Here is a 23,170-nt window from a genome sequence, read left to right as displayed (position 1 = left end):
TCCAGGACCCTTTGCCTTGCTAAAATAAAGTTTCACTCTTTATTCCTCCTAACTATTGGCAAAGTAAATATACAAGGGAGGAAGGGAGGAAGGGGGAAAGAAGAAAGGAAGGGGAAGGAAGGAAGGAAGGGAGGGAGGGAGGGAGGGAGGAGGAAGGAGGAAGGAAGGAAAAGTCAAAAATTAAAAAAAAAAGATTTAGGTTAGCATCATTTGTTTAAATAACTAAATCCAGAATATGGTGTGACAATGACATTTGAAGATTTGCCCATTCCCAGTCACTGGCATTTTTTACATTTTCCATGATTACTCAAAAATCACCATGTTTCCACTACCACATGCCAGCACATTCTGGCTGTCCCCTAGGGTGCAGGAGGTCAGTGCTTGGACACCTGGATTCATATGCCGTGTACAACTATTCCTCCCAACTCCACACTTCTCTTGAGCTTTGAGCATCCCTTAGAGAAGTATTTTTCCTTTAATAGTTCTGCTTGTCCTTTCATCTGCCAACATTTACTCAGTGCCTGGCAGACAGTGGGTACCCACTGACCTAGCAGAGCAGAGGAAGCCCCTGAAGGGCTTCCCTGAGCAGCACAGGACTCCAGGTTCCTCGGGGAACTGGAGAGAGAGCTGCAGGGGCTGAAAACAAGGTAGCCCACTTGGACCCTAGCCTTCCTTCCCCACTCAGCATGGCCTAAAACATTTAAAATCATCTCTAAAAATGTTTAAGGATAAAATGAAGGAAACATCCCCAAAACTGGGATGAAATACATAGAGAAAAAACAGGAGAGGTCCAACAAGTAACTGCTAAGAGGTCCAAAAACATAAAACAGAGAAATTGGAGGGAAGGAAATAATCAAAGAATACTTCTCAGAACTGAGAAAGAAAGTCTTCTGGTAGGAAAGGGGCACAGAATCCAAGCCACATCATGTGAAAATCTGAAACAGCTTGCTCAGTGGTCACCGCTGGTTTCTACTCTTGTTCCTCTGCAGCCTGTTCTCCCAGAACAGCTCAGGTGGTCTTTTAAAAGGGGAAAGTGGAGCCTATCACTCCTCTGTGTGTAACTTTCCAAGTGCTTCTCATTTCGAGTAGAATAAAATCCAGACTCCTTTCCATAGCCCTATGTGATGCGATATGGCTTCTGCTGAACTGTCCAACTTCATTTTTGCCAGTCTTTTGTCCACCACTCCAGCCACACTCTACCCCCTGCACCTCAAACGCACTGAGCTCAGGAACTTCACTCTTCTATTTGCCTCTAGCTAGAACCATCTTCTCCAGGTGGCCCCCTCCTTCTTGCCCTCCAGCTCTGACATCATCTTGTCAGAGGGATTTTCCCTGGTCACCCTGACTAACATAGCACCCGCTGTCCAACAGACTTTCTCCAAATTCATTTTTCTCTTTTATATTCTTCACTGTACTGTCATAATCTGAAATTATTGTAGTTATTTGTATATTTCTTATCTTTTTTTCCCTACAAGATTATAAACTCTGGAAAACCTCATCTGTCTTATTCATGCAGAACCTTCAGAGTTTTGAACAGTGCCTGGAACAAAGTGAATGTTCAATATTTGACAAATAATTGAGTTCCCAGTACAGCAAATGACAAGAAGCCTCGCCAAGGTATGAAATATTATAACAGCAAGAGTAAAGAGAAGATCCTAAGAGTTGGAGAGAGAAAAGGGAATCAGAATTCATTGGAATTCCCCTAAGCAACACTAAATGCCAGGAGACAGTAGGGCAACATTTTAAAATATTGAAGGAAAAGACTTTTCAACCTAGGCTTCTATACCCAGCCAAACTATCAGACGTGAAGAGACATTAAAGATATAGTTTTTCAGACATGCAAGGATTAAAAAAATTAATAATAACCTCCAACACATGTTTTTAAAGAAGCTTCTGGAGGATGTACTAGTGCGAAGTAAGAGAGAAAATCAAGAAAGAAGCTATAGAAACCAGGAACAAGAGATTCAATACAACAAAGTGGTAAAGAAGTTCAGTATTACAATGAGGGGGAGCCCTAGGTGAAGAGCTCTGCAGGAACTCGGGGACTAACTGGTATTCAACAGAGCAAGAAGGAAGGCTCCAGGAGGCAGGCCTCTAATTAGAAAAAGAAAGAATTTAATAGATTTTTTGATATGATTGAAATAAACAATATCTACCTAATTGAAATAATATAAACACTGACTACCAATTTATCTAAAAATATATAATTTTATTGAGATGATAGGAAAGAGTAGAAGAAAGCAAAGATCTCTCATTTTTTTAAACCATAACAAGAACATAATACTTGAGTTTTAAAATTGATAACTAGTAAGTTCATTGATGTCACAAGATTCAAGATCAACACAAAAAACTTAATTACATTTCTTTATACTAACAATGAACCTGTGGAAACCAAAATTAAAAACACAACACCAGGGCCTCCCTGGTGGCGCAGTGGTTGAGAGTCCGCCTGCCGATGCAGGGGATACGGGTTCGTGCCCCGGTCTGGGAGGATCCCATATGCCGCGGAGCGGCTGGGCCCGTGAGCCATGGCCTCTGGGCCTGCGCGTCCGGAGCCTGTGCTCCGCAACGGGAGAGGCCACAACAGTGAGAGGCCCGCATACCGCAAAAAGAAAAAAAAAAAAAAAAAAAAACACAACACCATTTACAATTGCTCCAGAGGAAATGAAATAATTAGGTATACACTTAGCAAAATATGTAAAGGATCTGCATACTGAAACTTAAATACTGATGAAAGAAATCAAAGACCTAAATAAATGGAGAGACACACTGTGTTCACAGGTAGGACGACTCAACATAGTAAAGATGTTGATCCTCCCAAAATTAATCAAAGTTTTAATGTCACTTCTATTAAAATTCCAGCAAATTTTTTTCGTAGACATGAGTTTATTCTAAAATTTATTATAGAAAGGCAAAGGTTCTAGAATAATTAAAACAATCTTAAAAATGCACAAAGTGGGAGGAATCATTCTACCTAACATTAAGGCTTACTATATCTTACAATAATCAAAACAGCACACTGTATTGACAGAAGGATGACCATAGAGATCAATGGAACAGAAAAGAAAATCCACAGATACACTCACTTACAAATATGTCCAACTAATTTTTGACAAAGGTGCAAAAGCAATTCAACAGAGGAGGGGTAGTCTTTTCAAGAAATGGTTCTGGAACAACTGGATATCTATAGGCAAAAAAACGGAATCTTGACTTAAAACTCAGACTTTACACAAAAATTAACTCAAAATGGATGACAGACAAATGTGAAACACAAAAATAAAACTTCGGGGAAAAATAGAAAATCTAGGGCTAGGCTGAGTTCTTAGACTTGATACCAAAAGCACAATCCATACAAGGCAAAATCCACAGTGGATGGGTGTTATAGAATGTTTGTGTTCCCCCAAATTCATTATGTTCAATTCATACCCTCAATATGATGGCATTAGGAGGTGGGACCTTGGGAAGGTAGTTAGGATTAGATGAAGTCATGAGGATGGAGCCCTCATAAATGGGATTAGTGCCCTTATAAGAGTCCAAGAAAACTCACTTCCCCTCTCTGCTCTCCTCAATGTGAGGATAGAAGCAGCTGGTAGTCTGCAACCCAGAAGAGGGCCTTCATCAGAACCAGACCATGCTGGCACTCTGATCTCAGACTTCTAATCTATTTCTCCAGAACTCTGAGAAATAAGCCACCCAGTCTCTGGTATCTTTGTTATAAGCAGCCCAAGCTAAGACAATGGAGATCTCTTAAGTTTAGCATTCATAATTCAACTCTCTGGGCAAAAGAAACTTCTCTATGGAAATGGACTAGTCCAAGCAGAAAAAACCTTAGGATAATCACATGGTAGTGCATCGCTTCAAATCCTCTCTCATTCCAGCCCAAGCTGCAGTGACAGACTCCACACAGGCTTCCACCAGCTCGTGAGTGGATGGCCCCTGATGGCCCCTCTTATATTTCCTTCTTTGGGATTTGTATGAGATGCCTGCCAGGAATAGTGGACCTTCCACATGTGCAACTCAGAAGTGTGGGAAACTTCACACCCAAAGGAAGAGAGATGGGTTGGAGATTGTGAGATGCATTTCAATGGGCTCTTTGGAAGGTTCTGCAGGATGTGAGGTCAGTCACTCTCAGGCGTAGCCAACTTGATGTTGCATCCCTGTAACTATGCTCCCTCCTTCCCTCTTTCCATTCCCTTGTCCCTCACCTCTGTTCCCTGGGACCACATTCACAAATAAATGACCTGCACATAAGCCTTCATCTCAGGTGCAGTTTTCTGAAGGTCTCAGGGTAAGGATGGGGTTCTTCTAAAAATGGCCGATTCGGCCGGGGCTGCCGCCGGAGTCGCCACCGCCGCGCCCTCGCCCACCCGCCCGCCCGCCCGCCCGCCGCTCCCGGCCCCGCTCGCCCCCTCCGCCGCCGCCGCCGCCCGCCCCTGCGACGACGCCGCGGCCTCCCGCCCGCGCCCGCTCGCTCCCGCGGCCCTCGCTCGCCTCGCGCCGGGAGTTTTGGGCCTACACCTCCCCGCCCCCAGCCAGCCACCAAAGACTTGACCGCGTAACGAGCCCAACTCCCCCGCACGCCGCACGTCGCTCGCCATGGATGCCGGGGTGACCGAAAGTGGGCTAAATGTGACTCTCACCATTCGGCTGCTTATGCACGGAAAGGAAGTAGGAAGCATCATTGGGAAGAAAGCAGAGTCGGTTAAGAGGATCCGCGAGGAGAGTGGCGCACGGATCAACATCTTGGAGGGGAATTGCCCGGAGACAATCATCACTCTGACCGGCCCCACCAATGCCATCTTTAAGGCCTTCGCTATGATCATCGACAAGCTGGAAGAAGGTATCAACAATTCCATGACCAACAGCACGGCGGCCAGCAGGCCCCCGGTCACCCTGAGGCTGGTGGTGCCGGCCACCCAGTGCGGCTCCCTGACTGGGAAAGGCGGGTGTAAGATCAAAGAGATCCGCGAGAGTACTGGGGCCCAGGTCCAGGTGGCGGGGGATATGCTGCCCAACTCCACCGAGCGGGCTATCACCGTTGCTGGCGTGCCGCAGTCTGTCACCGAGTGTGTAAAGCAGATCTGCCTGGTCATGCTGGAGACGCTCTCCCAGTCTCCGCAAGGGAGAGTCAAGGCCATTCCCTACCAGCCCACGCCGGCCAGCTCTCCAGTGATCTGCGCGGGCGGCCAAGATCGGTGCAGCGACGCTGCTGGCTACCCTCACGCCACCCATGACCTGGAGGGACCACCTCTAGATGCCTGCTCGATTCAAGGACAACACACCATGTCTCCGCTCGATCTGGCCAAGCTGAACCAGGTGGCAAGACAACAGTCTCACTTTGCCATGATGCACGGCGGGACCGGATTCGCCGGAATTGGCTCCAGCTCTCCACAGGTGAAAGGCTATTGGGCAAGTTTGGATGCATCTACTCAAACTACCCATGAACTCACCATTCCAAATAACTTAATTGGCTGCATAATCGGGCGCCAAGGCACCAACATTAATGAGATCCGCCAGAGGTCTGGGGCCCAGATCAAAATTGCTAACCCAGTGGAAGGCTCTTCTGGTAGGCAGGTTACTATCACTGGTTCTGCTGCCAGTATTAGTCTGGCCCAATATCTAATCAATGCCAGGATTTCCTCTGAGAAGGGCATGGGGTTCAGCTAGAACAGTGTAGGTTCCCTCATAACCCCTTTCTGCTGTTTTCCCATGATCCAACTGTGTAATTTCTGGTCAGTGATTCCAGGTTTTAAATAATTTGTAAGTGTTCAGTTTCTACACAACTTTATCATCCGTTAAGAATTTAAAAATCACATTCTCTGTTCAGCTGTTAATGCTGGGATCCATATTTAGTTTTATAAGCTTTTCCCTGTTTTTAGTTTTGGGTTTTGGGGTCATGAATTTTATTTGTTTGTCGATAAGAAATGTAAGAGTGGAATGTTAATAAATTTCAGTTTAGTTCTGTAAAAAATAAAAAATAAATAAAAATAAAAATGGCCGATTCAAGTTGCTCTCCATGGAAGCCCCAAAATGCCAGCTCTAAACCCCTCCCCCTCACACACAGACTCAGAACTCCCATTCACCTTTTAATGGCTTGCACTTATATATAAATAGACAACCAAGGAAGTGCCAGACATTTGAAGAAACCATCTAAAATAAAGTACAGGGACTTCCCTGGTGGCGCAGCGGTTGAGAATCTGCCTGCAAATGCAGGGGACACGGGTTCGAGCCCTGGTCCAGGAAGATCCTACATGCTGCCGAGCAACTAAGCCCATGTGCCACAACTACTGAGCCTGCGCTCTAGAGCCCACGAGCCACAACTACTGAGCCTGAGTGCCACAACTACTGAAGCCCGCATGCCTAGAGCCTGAGCTCTGCAACATGAGAAGCCACCGCAATAAGAAACCCACACACCACAAGAGTAAGTTGCGCTCTCTGCAACTAGAGAAAGTCCTTGCACAGCAACAAAGCCCCAACAAGAAAGACCCAATGTAGCCATAAATTAATTAAATAGATAAAATAAAATAAAGGACAAAGATCCAAACAAGATGGGGGAGTGGGAATGCAATTTGTAGAAACAGAGACTATGAAGGGACAAAAAAGCTTCCAAATACTATAATGAAAATCCTCAGAGATATAAGGAGATCCTGCACGCACAAGAAAGGACATTTGGAGAAAAAGCTCTTGGAAATTTAAAATATGACAGCAGAAATTTTAAAAAATCCTAAGAGTTAGAAGAAAATATTGAGGAAACCTCCCAGGAAGTAGAGGGAAAAAGACAAAAGAGACAGAAAGTAGGTGGGGGAAGGAAGAAAGCTTAGAAGATCAGCCTATGATTCCCAATATCTGAACAGAAGCTCCAGAAAGAGAGAACAGAGTAGCTTCAAGTATGTTCAACAGCAACTCTGGAACTAGAAGGTTATCAGAGTAATGCCTTCGAAACGTTGAAGAAAAATTATTTCCAATCCATAATTCTGTACAAGTCAAACTATCAGCCAAGAGGAAAGGTAGAACAAAGACATCCTCAGACATGCAAGAATTCAAAAAACTTACCTCCCACACACCTTTTTCTCAGGGAACTAATGGAGGATGTGCTCCTCCCGATAAGAGGGGTAAACCAAGGAGAAATACACTGGGCCAGGTAACAGGTGATCCAACACGGAAGGGATGCAGAGGAAACCCCAGGGTCGGGGGGAAGAAGCGACCCAGGAAGACTGCTGCGCAGGTGGGTGAGGCTTTGAAAACCTGGGCCACAGGCCTGCACTGGGTTCTAGAGCCAGCCACTTGCCTTCAGCATAGACAGGCAAAGCTACAGTCTCTTCTACTGATGGAATCACTATGAGATCTTCCAAGATGATAATATAAAACCGACCGAATGATGAGATGATACACACCCAAACATTGTGAGCAGTTACATTAAAATAGGTGTTTGACCTCATAGCTTGGCTAGAGTCTTTATCCCAAAAAATTGCAATATAGAAAAAATAAGTTTGCATTCTTTCTTTCCCCTTCCCCCTCCTGCCCCCCCCCATAAATGGATATGCAGTTTGTGGCTTTGGAAGGCTATCCAAACCTGTAACAGTTTTTATTTCTGGGGAGGGAACCTAGGGCTACGGAAAAGGAAAGGTTCTTAATGTTTTTGTCATGGATTCTTTCAGTTTTTCATGAAACAAAAACAGGATTATCTTCTATCCAGATTCCTTGGTGGTCCATAATCTTAAATTTAAGACTTCACCATTTACCTTTTTTTAATGAAAGTATTTTTATATATTCTTGATGCTGAAAGTTAATTTTTAGCATATATATTTTATATAATATGTTCCCATATGTGATACGGTATGCTATTTTAAAATTTCTGCCAATTACTATTTTTTTCCCATCATCCTTTCTATAGTTTTTTTTTTTTTGCAGTTGATGTAAAATACTATATAAGTTACAGGTGTACAATATAATCACTATTTACCTTTGTTCCTACTGATTTTTATATCATGTACCATACATGTATTACCTATGAGTATCTCCTAAAAATTAGTTTAAAATAAAGTATGGGTAGGTGAGGTCTAACATATATTGCAGACATTCACTTAGAGCCCACAAAGGCCATCCATCAACGCTAGAGGGTCCCCTGAAAATCCACAGTAGGGCTGTTCCTGCCTTCAGTCTTCATGGGGGAAACCACCAACCCTGACCTCTTAGAGTTTGTGACCCGATTTTCAAAACCAGTTCTATCTTTATCAAAGGTCAATTCGTTACCTATACATTTTTAATAGTATATTAATTTCACTGCATATCATCTAACACTGGATAAAATGTTCTTGACCTCTTCCATCAGCTTCTGACAAAGGACAAAAACCACCAGAGAGGCCCTCCAGCCTGTTAAGACAGGTGAAGCTCTTCACCTCTGTCAAGGAGGCCACACTCTCATTGATGGCAACCCAGCCATTTAGCCAAAGGCTAGAGAAGCAAATCCAGACAAAAGATCATATGTGAATGTGAGCTACTCAACATACTTAAAATGGAAATATAATTATAACGAACGCTTGGGTTTCACTAGAATTTGTCTGCCAGGTGGCCTTCGGTAGGGAGGACAGCACCACCAAAGCTACAGCTTGACAGCAGTTCTGAGTAAGAGAAAAGCTAACCAGAAGAATGGCCAGACACTGGGGAGTGCAAAGTATTCCAACCTGCCGCTTACTGCTTTAAAAATGAAGATTAAACTACAATTCCTAATATCTTCTGAATGGGGAAATAGAAAAAGCCACCATTTGGAGTTTAAGAAAAAAAAAAAAAAGCCTGTATATTTTTGAGGTGGATAAACTATGCATTTTAAAAGAGGACATCGGCAAATTCGACAGACTGGGGGTGGAGATGTTCTTCAGGGGCACTCAGCTGAGTCAGGGTGACAGGACCTATTTGCCTAATAGTTTCTCTCCACATCTTCATTCCCAGGGTCCTGATGGTTCAGAGAAAAAAACGTCAACTGAATGTGCCTGCACCAGTCTAGTTTCTTTTGACAGCCTGCTTCACAAATTCTAAAAAATTTTGAAATTAAGGATCTTTGAAAATGGAAAACAGACCCACTGTCCCAATATGGAGGGAGCGGGCACTCAATAAAGAAAGTAAAGTCTTGGCAAACCAATTTGCAAAGGGTTGGGGTGGGTGTGCGTGTCAGTGTTAGAAATGATCTGGATTAAAAACCACGAACAATGGGGACTATCAGTTAGGCACGAGGGCTCTGAGCCTATGTGCTGGCTCGTCTACAATTTTTTTTTTTTTAACGTCTGGCAGAATGTTTTACAGACTTAAACCCAGCAAGACTACAATTCTACCAGAAGGTGCCTCAGATGGTTTTGCTAATAATTTTGATCAGCTGAAATGGAGAAAAATATCATTTCAATTATTCACTTTTCAAACCCATCAACTTTAAGTTGGAATATTAAATGCCCCTCTTCCTCCCTGTACCGCCATCAACCAAATAAAACCAAACCCCAAAGAACCCTCACGGAGAGGAAAAGGGGGTTGGCAGTGACAGGTCTGGATATGTTCATGTACTAAAAATCTTGTTGGTGTTAATTTCTTGCCCCTCAGGAAGTTGAGTTCAGCTTATGTGTAACTTTGGGGAGAGAAAGTTCCTTTAGAGAACTAGGGGGGAGGCTGGCATTGCTCCTGCCGCAAAGATGCAAGTGCGAACCACCGTATATTGGCTTTTGTTTTAATAGCCTTTTAACCAACTTTGTTAATGGATTGAGTGCAATTTAGATATGGAACTTGGCTAAAACGTAGCTTCAACTGGCTATTAAAATTTAAGAGCCAACTAAGATAGCTAATTACAAAAAAGCTCCAGTGATAATGCTAAGCAGAATTAGTAATAGCAAATGACAGTCTGTCTGGTCTTATTCCCATAGGGAAAGAAACTCTTAACTGAAGTCAACCAGACACTGTGCAGCCAACCTAATTGCATTACTGGTATTATGGGATACAAATCCGGCAGCTCGCTGGGACAAAACAGGGAGGGAAGTCTGTCAGACTCGAGGCAGAAAGCAACGGACCCTCTTTTCCATACCAGTTACAGCAGGTTCCGGGAAATTTTATTTTTATTCACAGTTGATGGTGAAGTGTTCCTTCCTGAGGAAACTCCCTGTAAAAACCCTAGGGAGGAGTGAGGACGACAGGAAACAGACTCCAAAAAGCAGTTCAAAAGGAAAAGATCCTTCACCGACACAGGATGAGATTCTCCCGTTAGATACTTAGGTCTGAAAAAGACAACAATAAATATCTGACTGCTAAAAAGTTGAGCTTGTGGGGGGAAAATGTTTCACTTCTTTGCTTCATTACAGATACCCTCGTTAGGGCATCAGTGGAAGTGCAGACTAGCTCTCCCATGAAGATTTATCATGTGTGGTGGCCACTTTGAATCGGAGGTGCCGGAGTCTTTAACATTCCCTAGTCAAGTGTCTCCCTGCTGTGCCTGTAAATGTCAGTCCAGTTTTTTCACGGCTGTGCGCACAGATTAGAAACAGCAGGAGAGCTGGGGAGTATGACTACAATACCAGTCAGGACACTTGTCTTCGTGGCACTGCTCAAGTGATTCTTGGAATGCAGGACCCTGCTGTTTTCTAATATTTACACACAACTGGAGTCATCAAGAGCAGTAAATGCAGTCCAAAGGCAGCTTGCTTCTTTTGTTAGGGACTTTACATTCAAATAGGGATATCAACAATACTACCAAAAAAAACAAATAAACACCCGCGGTTTTAAAAAGTTTCATATTCCTCCCCCCACCCCCAATTTTGGGGCTGAAAGACCGACCAGGTATTATCATGACTGTTCATTTAGCTCGACCCCTCCCTTCTGAACATCTTCTGTGTGCATCACACAGTTCCTTGGGAACAGCAGGGGTTCCGGATTCTTGACCTCCGATTGTGATTCTGCGGGCTGTGGCTCCTCTGACCTCAACAGGAACAGTCAGAGCCTTAGGAACCATTTTGATATAATTTCAGCCACCTTTGCTTTCTGAACACTTTGCATGACAAATCGAAGACTTATTTTGGGCCTGCAGCACCTGGAATACAGATGACTTTTTTTCAAAAGCATAGTTAGGAAGTTTAACAAAAGGTGCCTCGGGGGGAAGCCCACTGTGACTGCATGTATATCTTAAGAAATGTCTAAATGATCCTTCTTTAAATTATAAATTATAGGGTAAGTTACATATTTGTCTTAAGCTCTTAAACATCTGCCAAGGATTTTTACAGGAGAAATTTGAGGGGTGCTATTCACCTTATTAAACTTATACAGTGATGTTTGTCAATTATTTCTCAATAAAACTGGAGAAAAAAAAAACTTCAGGGGGCTGGTAGGAGGCGATGGGGTGTTACACGGGGACCACATCACACACCTTTGCAACCAGTGTTAAGCAGGTTAGGATGGGCACTTCTCCGGCTGGACCGACTCATGCGTCAGCCCCAAAATGTTCTACAAGAGTAAATGAAAAATAAAGGAAGACAAAAAAACAAAAGCTCTTTTTTGGGGGGTTGGAGGGGAGAACTAAAATGTTTAGAACATGAAAGTCTTCTTAAGGATCTTCAAGGCACATTCCTCTATCTAGAAAAGTTCAAGACGGAAACCATGACTCTCTTGGCCAGGCAATCTAACAGAGTCAACATGTACTTCCAATTGTAACCTTCCCTGGATACATACTGCCCTAGAACTTTCCAGTGTTCAGGCTTAGCAGACCCTTCAGTCGCTTTACTCTTTTAAATTCATATCCGACCCTTATAAGGAAAGTTCGAGGTATCTCTCACATCTGAGAATTAGACCGAGAAGGCGCACCATGAACTTCTGTACTGTGCTTTTTATGTCAAGGTCAGAAAAAATACTAAATACAGCCATTTTTTAGTTATTAAACAACCTGTAGTCCAGGTGTTATAAGGTCTTCATTTACATAACGTGTGATCACTTTTCACTGGCTTCTAAAAGATACCAGAAGCAGAAAGACAACCTACAGAAAAATGGAAAGAGATTTCAGACTACTGTCCCACTTCCTCCCCAGCCCCCCACCCAAGGCGGGATCCGTGCCTTTAATATTCCTTCCTGCCTCCGTACTCCAGGCACAAAGATTATCTTATAGACCAACTCCACTGATAACTCAGACCCCTAAAAAACGGTTGACTTAACCAAGCCAAAAGAGGAAAGAGTTTTCTGAAGATCCTTTGCAGTGGTTCATAAATAAAACTGTACTTCCTTAATGGAGAAATTTTACAGGTAACTTCATGACGAGCCAAAATTACAAAAATTCGGGAATACTACTCATAAGTTGCAAAATACTACTGCTATAATAAAACTCACCAATATATGAATAACACAGCCTTAGTACAGTGAAAATAGTAAGCATTTTATTTGTAAAGTAACACCCTAAACCATCTGGTCAGCAGTATACTGCATAGAATCACTTCTTCAGTGTGTCTTGTATTCTTCCTACCAGGAGAGCTTAATGAATCAGGGGTATATATAGAATAAACTGTGGAACTTTAAAAGACACACACACGCAAAACTTCACCAATGCAACTACTACAACTAGGAAAAATTATGTAAGCATGAAACAGGACTGAAAAATAACACAGCCAAAGGACAAGCGTTTGATTTCTGTGGTGGTGGTGAGATCATAAATGAATCTTTTCTTTCATTTTGATTTCTGTTAATGTGGTTTGGGCAGTAAATAAGAATTAATAAGTAAAATGGCACTAATTAAATCAGTGTGGTGCTGGCATAAGAACAGACCGACAGATCAATGAAATTGAACTGACACTCAGAAACAGACCCTGGTATAAGAACTTAATCTGTAATAAAACAGGCAACACAAACCAGGATGGAAAGGGGGTGAGGAAGAGAATTTATTTAACAAATGGTAGTGGAGCTACTGGTTAGCTATTTGGAAAAAAATCCATTGTGATCCTTACTGCATGGCATACATACACCACATTAAATTTCATATGGATTAAAAATTCAGAAGCATTAAAACACAAATCCTAGAAAAAGCCCTGGTAAATATTTCTAATAGCAGAATGGGAAATATTTTAAAACAGTAGCAGAAACTACAGTGAAAAAGATCAACAGATTAAAGCGATAAAAATTAAATCGTCAACAAAAAATAAACTGGAAAAAGTCAGCAACAAACATGACAGAGGTTAAGATCATTACTATACAAACAGTACAAACACACACATCAAAAAGCAAAGAGAATGATTAGTTTAAAAATAAAAAATTGCTCAGGTTCACTAGCAATTAAAAAAATTTACCTTATCAAATTATAAAAATCAGTAGCACTCAAGGTTGACGAAAATGTAAGTTGAGCACTGATTTCTGGGTCAAGTGTTAACTGACTGAGTTTTGCAAAGCAAGTTGATAACGTGCACCAATAACCTTCCATTTTCATAGTCTTTCACCCAATGGTTCCCTTTTGAAAATCTAAGGAAATATTTGTACATGTAGGCAAAGACTTATGCCCAATTTTATTCAAGAATATTGTTTATAATATCCCAATACTGAAAACAACTTAAACCTCCAACATTAGGGAAATGGTCATGAAAGTATCACGAATCCATAAGAAAAAATATTATAGAAACATAAAAACTATATGAAGTAGTTGTAATAACATGAAAAGTATTTAATGTTCACTTTAAAGAGCAGAATATAAACCTTTTATAAAGTATGATATTTAAAGATAAAAATGCATAGAGAAGGCTGGAAAAAAATGTGTCAAAATGTTAACAGTGGTTGTCTGTGGGTGGGAGTAATATGGCTAGTTTGTCTTTTGACACATTTCTGTGTATTCTAAATTTTCTACAATGATCAAGTACTATTAATACACTTTGATGACCAGATGAATATAGTTTTAAAGGATAAACAAGCATACACACACACGCACACAAATACATATAATGTATTTATATTTCCACCACTAATTCATTGCTGTGCAACTTAGCTCTTGATATGCACATTTAAGTTAGTAATTCAAAGAAATAATTGGGGTTTTGTTGCCCTGGCCTGTTAGTGTTTGATTTGTCTTAAAAGATCACTATTGAAGAACACCCAGAAGATATTTTACATCAGGGCTTAGATGGTGATCAAAGATTTACCAGCTGCTGTCTAGAAAATATAGCGCACACGTAGCTCCCGTTGTCTGAAGGACAAGAGCCTGCACAGGTGTGGGTCCTCAACAGACTAGAAACCCTCAGCTCACTAAGGACCTAAGAAAATGGCAGAGAAGGCAGGACACACGGGGCCAGGAGCACGTCCATACGGACGCTGGATTGTGAAGGGAGGATAAAGGAAGGCAAACCCACTGGATGCAGGGATTGGAAAGACAACAGAAACAACACAAGATAAAAAACAGTACGTATGGAACTGAAAAAGGCAAGGGGAAAAGCATAACTCTGACTGACAAGGACGTTATTAAACCACTTCTTTTAAATAAGGGGGGGTAAGAAAAACCAGCGTAAGGTAGGGAACAGAACAGCAGAACAAGGGGATGCAGCCGATGAATCAAACTGGCTACTATGGCTACTAGTTTTTCATTTCTGCAGCCCTGCCAATAGAGCAACACTTGAGAAAATGCCAGCACTTATTAAAAACAATATGTGAGGAAATGTTTGTTTTCTTAATATTTAACCAACAGGTTTTGCTATGTTTTTGTGTTCTGAAAAATAAAAAAGGCTAAGGCACATACACAAAAACACACCACACACATTTTATCCTATTTTAAGCGTAAATGTGTTTGAAACAGAACTTGCGAGTGGATTTAGATGTTACAAATAAACTTGGGACCATAACACTGATGAGGACTAAAATCCAACATTCTACAGAAAACAGGAGGAGGCTCTGCCCAAAATCCAGTTCTCTATTCTGTAAAGTCACAGAGCCCTAGAACTTCAGGAGGCATTTAAAAGGTTAACCTTCAAAGGAAAGTCGGCAGATCTGCTTTGCGTTTTTCAGTATCCGACCACTGCAGTGATAAATGCTTCGTGTGACAACTAAATACCACAACAGAGAGCCAAAAGGTAAAATCTTTGTGTTGGTTCAGAGTTGCTCAAAATTGGTACAACCCTGACAGTTTCTGACATGTCTACATCCACCTGTACTATTATTTACTTAATATTTTCTTCAAATCGACTTGCTTTTCTAAAAACTGAAATACCTACTTTAGGCTTGTCCTAAGCAATAGAGAAATCACCAGTTTAATGTGCTATTTATATTCTAAATACATATTAAATAAATGCTTACATATTTAAATAAGTGTACCTATACACCATCTAAAAACATTGTACAGGCTACAAGTGGTAAGGTGTACCACCCCTAGAAAATCCAATCCAATCCCAATTTCTCTAACAAAGTAAATCTTGAAATTGTTCATGTTGAAATTCCAAGCTTTTGTTCCCAAGGCAACTATATAGTCTATATTTTAAAATTTCTAATCACTAAAACTCTAAAGTGCTTGGTTTACTGTACAAATATTATACCATACAAAACAAAAAAAAACTTGGAAGAAAAATAACCTCCTGTGAATGAACCATAAGCCAAATATATATATATATTTGACAGTATTTCCTTAAAGGAAGCCAGTCTAAAAAAATCTGTGATCTGGCCACCACTTGATAATTGCCTGTTTTCTTATCATAAAGCTTGCATACTTACATAATTCTCATGTAATCTTTCAAATACATGTATTTCATCTCTCACAGATATACTTACTACTCCATTTTTTCTTTCATAATCTTTTCTCCTCTTTGTACCTCTCATTTCCTAGAGCCGGTGCTTAATAAATGCTCGTGGAACTGAGCAAAATCAATACAAAACAAATCTTATGCCCACAACAAATTGTGTATTTGTATCAAGCAAAAAGAGACCTTTATTTTAAGTTGTGTATTTCCTTAAAAGTAAGGATTCTGCCAAACATTTTATACACTCTAGGAAATACACAACGATTAGAAAAGTGCATGTCATAGTAATATTTCTTATATGTACCCCAGAACCTCAAACACACAGCATGGGACAGCTTAAAGGGTATAACCTTAATACTGTGAAATTTTATAAATTAGGCTTTAGTAAATTCTACAAAGTATTTAATAAAAAAGAGTCTGCTTTTCAAAGACATAGGTACTTCATTGTTTCTCCCACTCCTCAAGACTCACATGAAAATAAAACACTTAATACAGAAAAAGAGGAAAAAGTGAAATGAAAGGAGGAAAGAGTCAAATGAAAGGAAGAAAAGAAAAACTGGTTCACAGTATTTGATTTACTTCTGGACTCTCTTCCTGGTTCTCGAACCTTGAAGAGAAAACAAAGAGATTTAAATCACTAGTCATTAACTTACAAAAGCAAAAGAACAGAAATATTTCCATGTATGGTTATTAATATTTAAAAGTCTAATTGACTATGATGATTTGTGGAGACAAAATTGATACACAAAGTTATAACTGTTAATACCCTAAAAATCTTAGGAAATTGTGTTAATTTTTTAGTGTGTCAAAAAATATGCTAAAACAAAGCCAACCTTCTAGTTTGAAGTTATACAGAATGCATCCACTGGTAAAAACATACCCCATTTACACTGGTCCTGAACTATTTCTCCCCCAAATTTTTATTGTACAATTAAAAACATTAACTCCTAATGTAAACTATAGCAACAAGATAGGTATTCCATAAGCAGCAAGGACCTACTGTATAGCACAGGGAAGTCTGCTCAATATTATGGGAAAAATATTTGAAAAAGAATAGATATATGTATATATACAGATCACTTTTCTGTACACCTGAAACTAACACAACGTTGATAATCAATTACACTCCAATATAATATAAAAAGTTAAAACAAAAAAAGATAGGTATTCCTTGGGGGGAAGCACGGAGGATATGCATATTATGAAAAGCAAGGCATTTTTTCTAAATGTGTTGCTTTTTAAAGCCTGATCCTTCTACTCTTTAGGCAGAAGAGCACTGGGCTAATCCAAAATGCAAAGTCTTGTCCACTAGGAATTAAACAGATCCCAACTGAGTCGCCTTCTAGGAAAGTATCACATCTGATACTGGCCTAAGTGCCTTATGACAGTTCCTCTCCAACTATTCCTGTGCTGGAAGAATGCAGCAGTGTTTCTCTACCGGGGGCATGTGGATCCGCCTCCCCAAAGAGACTCTGTCTCCCACCCCACCCCAGGCCACCTCCACCGCGAGCACAGCAGAGTCAGAAGGACAAGCTTAGGCCCGACCACAACTGCCTGTGCTGGCAAGAGGAGTGCACCTTCCACGGCCTCGGGCTTCCCTCTGCCAGGAGAGAGCGACAGTACCAGGGTGAGGGCAGCGTGGGGCCCACGATCAATCAATAAACACACTGAACAGCAAAGAGATCAGTACTTCTCTTCTGAAACATACAAAACATTCTTTGAATCTAGGACAAAATATCTCCCACACATGTCTAATCATAAACAGTTTCTAAAGGCCTTCTGACTACAGGTTTATTTAGGTACTTAATTGGAAGATCAGTTTGTTTGTTATTTTTCCAAGTTCTAGTTTTTATTCAATTGCCATACATTTCAATTCATGCAAACTTCAAAGTTATATGAATATCTTTTTTTCTCTGCCACTCATAGTGCATGGCCTACATTATGGTGGGTTTAAACTTTTGAGTTTTTTCTTCAATTTTTGTGGTACAGACTTCTTTTAAAAATAACCCATTGTAGATTTTTAGGTTTTTACTTCAACAATTTTGAAATTAATTTTCCATAGAAAACTGAGAATGCTGTGATTGTCTGAAGTTGGAATAACAGGCTATCGCAAAATCAAGGTCCATAATCAATACTATAGTACATCTCCCTTTCAATAAAATTTGAATCTATAGTCACATTAAAAAGGACACTAAAGTCAGCGATTATCGCTATATTCTCATTAATGTCCTAATTTGACATTTTACTCTTAGATTAAATTCTGTTGCTGCTTATCCCCATTCAATCTAGATTTAAAGTTTTTCACTGCAACTAAGAATGCCATCACCACCTGCAACTTATTATATCATCATATTATGCAACTTAGAGACTTTATCAGTTCAGTATTTTTCCTAATAATCAATTCTGACTGTTGCAGAAAAAAATCTATTTCTCCTTCCATCCCATATATACTCATTTTCATAATACTTTACTAGTAAATATATACTCATTTTCATAATACTTTACTAGTGGTAAAAGCTCCAACCATAAGACTAATATATAAAACTTAATATTTGAAAAATAAAATATACAAGGTTGGGATACTCTTCTATGATTTTATAATGCAGAAGGAAAAAAACAAGTGGGAAATTTCTCTGTAGGGTGCCTTAAAAATATCTCTTTCTTGACTAGACCGTAACTATTCAAGGGGTAAACGTAAGTCATGCTTTCCTCAAAGACTCCTCAAGAATGGTCCAAAATCCAAGGTACTTCAAAAACAACACCAAGAGTAGGCTGTTGAGTTCTGTCTGTTGTGTGAACGGTAGGGACAAAGTATACTGTATACTGGCCATAAATATCATGGCTGTATTAACTACTTTTTAGTACAGTTCTGAAATATTGGCATGGTTTTGAAATGCCAGAATATGTGTGGTTTTTAAAGGTTTATCATTTTGTGGGGAAAAAATTACTTGCAGCAAATTACCAAATTTCCTCAATTGGTAAAAATCATGCCTTGCATAAAAACTACAAGGATTAGAGGCCTCTTTTCTTCTTGAAAACAACCCCATCACCCTTCTCTTTCTTTGAGAAAACCTACACAAGACACATTTTGAAAGCTTTCAGAATGTGTTCTTACACAATAGACCCCCAGCTAGTCAAAATGAGTTTAGGTGTATCGAGAAAATTATACACATTTTTTAAATGGTCTAAATAGATATTAAAGGAAAGTTGCTCCCATTTTGCTAGGCACAGCATTCTGAGAGATCACACAGTGAGAAAAATCTCTTACCATATGTAAACCATAAATCGTGTTTGAAAATAAAATTGTTAATGAAGAAACTGCCATTTCTAAAGCAGCTGTTAGAGGTGACCATTCTTGAAACATGTTTCTGACACAAAATCTAAAGCTCTAAAACACAGAATTCACTGAATTACATATTTCTTTAAAAAATTTCAAATGTAATAATGTGCCTTCTCATTCAGGTTCCTTTAAACTGATGAATACAAATACTTACATTTTCATGAACCCTTGGATTGCTTTAATTTTCTTTGCTAGAAGCAATAACATTTTACTATCTCAGGTAATATTTCTCTCATTTATGAATATTTAGGTAGTAAAATACCTTAACTAGCCTTATACTTTAGGGGGGAAAAAAGAATTACAATTGGAAAATAACAGTATTTAATTAAAGCAATTTAGAGTTTATATGAATAAAAGAGAATTTGATTACTTTTTATCTTCATTTTTTAATATCAAAAAGAAATCTGGATTATTCTCCTTAAATTAGTGATGGGGTCTACTCTCTTCTTTGGTCATTAATAAAACAAAAATACTAATATATTTTCTCACAGTAAAAACCATCAGTATAAGGACCTTAAATTACAATTTTAGGTATAAGAAACATTTTTCGTAATTACAGTCAAATTTAAAATCATGTATGTATCAAAACAAATACCTCTGATGCTCCTTAAGCAAAGTTCGAATAACAAATGACCTCAAGGCATGAAGAGACGCGTGAGTCTTCCCTGTGCACAGCTGGGAACTGGCTTTGGTGTAAATGGGTATCAACCTCACTATAACAATGTAGGCCCTTTCCTAAGCTAAAATCTCCCGTTTTAAAATGTAAGGGCTCTTTTTTCAGTAAGAATATTACTCTATCTCCATAAACGCTCCTTAACTTTGCTCCCACTCACTGGCACAGCCGCTGCTGCTGCCTCTGGCTGACACATGCTTTGATGTGCTGCTGCTCGGGACTCCTCACCTCCTAGTAACAGAATGAACAAGACAGGGGAGGAAGGGGAAAAAAAACAAAAACAGGAGGGAATGGAAGATGGCAGCAGAAAAGTAAGAGGGACTACTTCAAAACCTTTAGCTTCCAGAGTGACGTTATACACTCGCTCTTCAGCTATCCCAAGGATTCTCTTGGGTAAATTCAGATAAACCTAAGGAGGTACTATCCATAATATATGATGAAGAAAATGTTAATAAAATCAGGGTGAAGATGATTCTCTTTGAAAGTCAATTTTTGCCTTCTGCAAACATGCATGGCTACCACTGTCAAAGGGAAGGTAAAAATACATCCCTGGCCTAACTCTACTGGGCACTTACACTTTGATGAAAGTTTTACCAAAAATAAGCCTTTTCTATTAGAAATCAGAAATATTTCAGGACCAATAAACTAATAAATAAATAAAAGGCAGACAGATGGAAGAGATATCTGGCAGAGGGTGGAAGTGGTACTGTAGCCAGCTCTGAATCTCTCCTCACTGAGGCAAGTAAACCATCTCTCATGAAACCTGGAACACATTTTCCCATCTTCTGAGCCCCACAGGTGTGCCTACACACCACAGACTGGCCATTTATTAACCAGACCAAAGTCTAACCTAGTCTTGCCCTTTGCAGGTGCTGCCTTTGCTAATATCACTTCTGGAACTACTCCACACTAGAAGTGCCTTCAGCATCAGTACATGAGCCATTGAAGAAATGACTTTATACCTTGCTTTTTGCTTCAAGACCTTTGGGAAGTGATGATTCAAGGCTTTAATTCCTTGCATCCCAACTTGCTGAGGGAAATGAAGAGTTGGCGGACTCTGCAGTAAGCCACGTACTGACCACCTGACTCCTGACATTCCCTCTCATGCCCAGAGTTCGGTGGTAAGTGTGGGGAACCAGAGACATAGTAGCCTGAGAGGTAAGAGTTCTGGTCTCTACGTCTAACCCTTTCACAACAGTTCTGTCATTTAAATGCTCTGTGTCTTGGGCTCCATATCTGCAAAATGAGAGTAACTCCCGGTCTCAATGATTATTGTCAACATGATTATAGTAAATAACACAATGTGAACAAAGGACATTGTGATACATACTGTATAAATATAAGACCTTCTCCTACATTTTTTAAATTATAAAATGAGAATGTTGTGACCCAAATAGTTAACCCCTTATTCAGTGGGAGGAAATGAAATTTGTGTTTATTATATATAAGAAAACAGCTAATAGGTAAAACTGTTCAACTTACGGGTTTGTATGGCCTCTTCTGTCTGTGTATCTGAGCACTCCATATCTTCAACACCAGGTTGTGTGGTCTGCTCTATTTCTTTCTTTCTCTTCTTACATATAAAAATTAAAAAAAAAAAAAGAAAGAAAGAAAGATGTGGCATGATGGTCAATTAAGAAAATATACAGGGCTTCCCTGGTGGCGCAGTGGTTGAGAGTCCGCCTGCCGATGCAGGGGACACGGGTTAGTGCCCTGGTCCGGGAAGATCCCACAAGCCGTGGAGCGGCTGGGCCCGTGAGCCATGGCCACTGAGCCTGCGCGTCCGGAGCTTGTGCTCCACAACGGGAGAGGCCACAACAGTGAGAGGCCTGCCTACCGCAAAAAAAAAAAAAAAGAAAATATACAAACTTATCAGATATTAGCATATATATATGAATCTATACAGGTGTGGGTGTGTCAAAACATACAGGAAGAATACACACAACTTCATGGTGGGGGTCACCTAAGGAAAGGGGCGGAGGGTGAAAGAAAAGGGGATTAAGGGAAACTTCAACTATACAGTTAGTCTGGAAGTGGGTATATTTCTTATAGCCACCTCTAACTTTTTATGCCTCATATAATTCATTATTGAAAGCCATGTTTTAACCATCAGGACTGATCATACAGAAACTCTCTTTGAAAGCCGATACCTGCTCAGGACAATGATACTTATTTTTCCCCATTTTACGCTGCATGTGTGGGGTGGGGTAAATGTACTTGATAAATAGGAAAATATGTGCCTGGCCCAGGTACTGCATCAGTGGTTATGCCCCCTAAACTGATGGGGAAATTCTGTGGATCAATAATGGCAAACTTCCAATAAATGTTTTATAATTTAAAGTTTAAGAGGGCCATAAACCTTACTGTAAAAGAAGAGTCTTAAAAGTACAAAGCTCTCCTGACATCTCAGAAACAGGCTGGATTTTCCAGCACTCTCTCAGGCCTTTCCTGTTTTCTACATATTGTTCTAGTTGACTGTTGCTTAGGAGTTAATGCCTACGTTCTGTCACCATCCATTCTTCCCAAATGTTCATACAATTTCTTTTTCTTACTTTCTATCACTACAACATTTCCTAACTAGCTCAGTCCTGTGTAAAGTTTTAAAATACTTAACATCTCTATACGTAGGTATAACTATAGGACATTAGTAAGGAACTGAAAACTGCACTTTTCATACAACTTTATCCCATGTAATCTCAAATTTAAATGTGTTAAAGTCTACATCAGAATTCATTACTTCTCTAGGTTGCCTAAAATAAGTCTGTAGCATTTAGGAAATCATCTGATACTTCCCAAATTTCACAGATTCACGGCACATCAGAATGTCCTCATTTATATTTTCCTAACAATATTAAGTTACACTTTGCCTAAGAATTTTCCTCACTTCGGGCCATTTTGTGCACAGCTATAAAAGGGTATAATGTCTGCTGACAGGACATTGCTCTTTTGCCTAATGGCAACCATGGGTTCTGTTCCAAAGAGAACTACGTGGGAAAGCACGACTCTACTCAAGCCGTGTTATGTTAAAACCCCCGAATGGTCAGAATTGTTATTATCTATGTATTACAGTTAATCCCACTGTTTCAAAATATTCTTACGGTGGCTGTGGAAAGATTAAACCTCAGAGATTCTCATCATGGTCCTGAAGAAAATGCTTCACATATATAAACATAACATCTTGACTAAACCTTAAAAAACTTTCAAAGGCATTCATTTAGCAGATTTGTACATGGAGGTATTACTTCTCAAAAATAGCTGGAAGAGTGGCTGTAACTTCATATAACTGATGAGAGAAGGGGAGAGTGCCTTACATCTTTCTTTTCCAAAGTGTTGCTTCATGATTACTATCTAAACCCTGCTGGGCTGAACAGATTGGTTCGATAATTACATACAATAACTGCAGTGGGCAGGTAACCCTCAGCTGGCACAGGGCAGCTCCCC

At 40.0% G+C, this 23,170-nt stretch overlaps 2 protein-coding genes across 6 annotated transcripts in view; one reads left to right on the top strand and one right to left on the bottom strand.

The window, feature by feature from the left end:
- Positions 1-4,428: 4,428 nt before the first annotated feature.
- Positions 4,429-6,192, top strand: LOC308614639 (poly(rC)-binding protein 1-like). The gene has a single exon (XM_081229164.1). The coding sequence runs from the start codon at positions 4,597-4,599 to the stop codon at positions 5,665-5,667; it is 1,071 nt and encodes a 356-aa protein (XP_081085290.1). The 5' UTR covers positions 4,429-4,596; the 3' UTR covers positions 5,668-6,192.
- Positions 6,193-12,459: 6,267 nt separating this feature from the next.
- VRK1 (VRK serine/threonine kinase 1) overlaps positions 12,460-23,170 on the bottom strand; it is an 80,891-nt gene continuing 70,180 nt past the window's right edge. For 3 of the 5 annotated variants that reach the window (XM_081230046.1, XM_081230047.1, XM_081230050.1), the window contains one exon: positions 12,460-16,323. In XM_081230046.1, the coding sequence (XP_081086172.1) occupies positions 16,177-16,323 (147 nt within the window). In that variant the 3' untranslated portion in view covers positions 12,460-16,176. Of the gene's footprint in view, positions 16,324-21,211; positions 21,303-23,170 lie in introns of all 5 variants that reach the window. The other 2 variants (XM_081230048.1, XM_081230049.1) reach the window with 2 other exon arrangements.

The sequence above is a fragment of the Mesoplodon bidens genome, assembly GCF_964165515.1.
Source record: "Mesoplodon bidens genome assembly, chromosome: 3".
NCBI lineage: Eukaryota > Metazoa > Chordata > Mammalia > Artiodactyla > Ziphiidae > Mesoplodon > Mesoplodon bidens.
The sequence above is the reverse complement of the archived record's forward strand: the minus strand, read 5'-3'. Positions and strand labels throughout refer to the sequence as shown.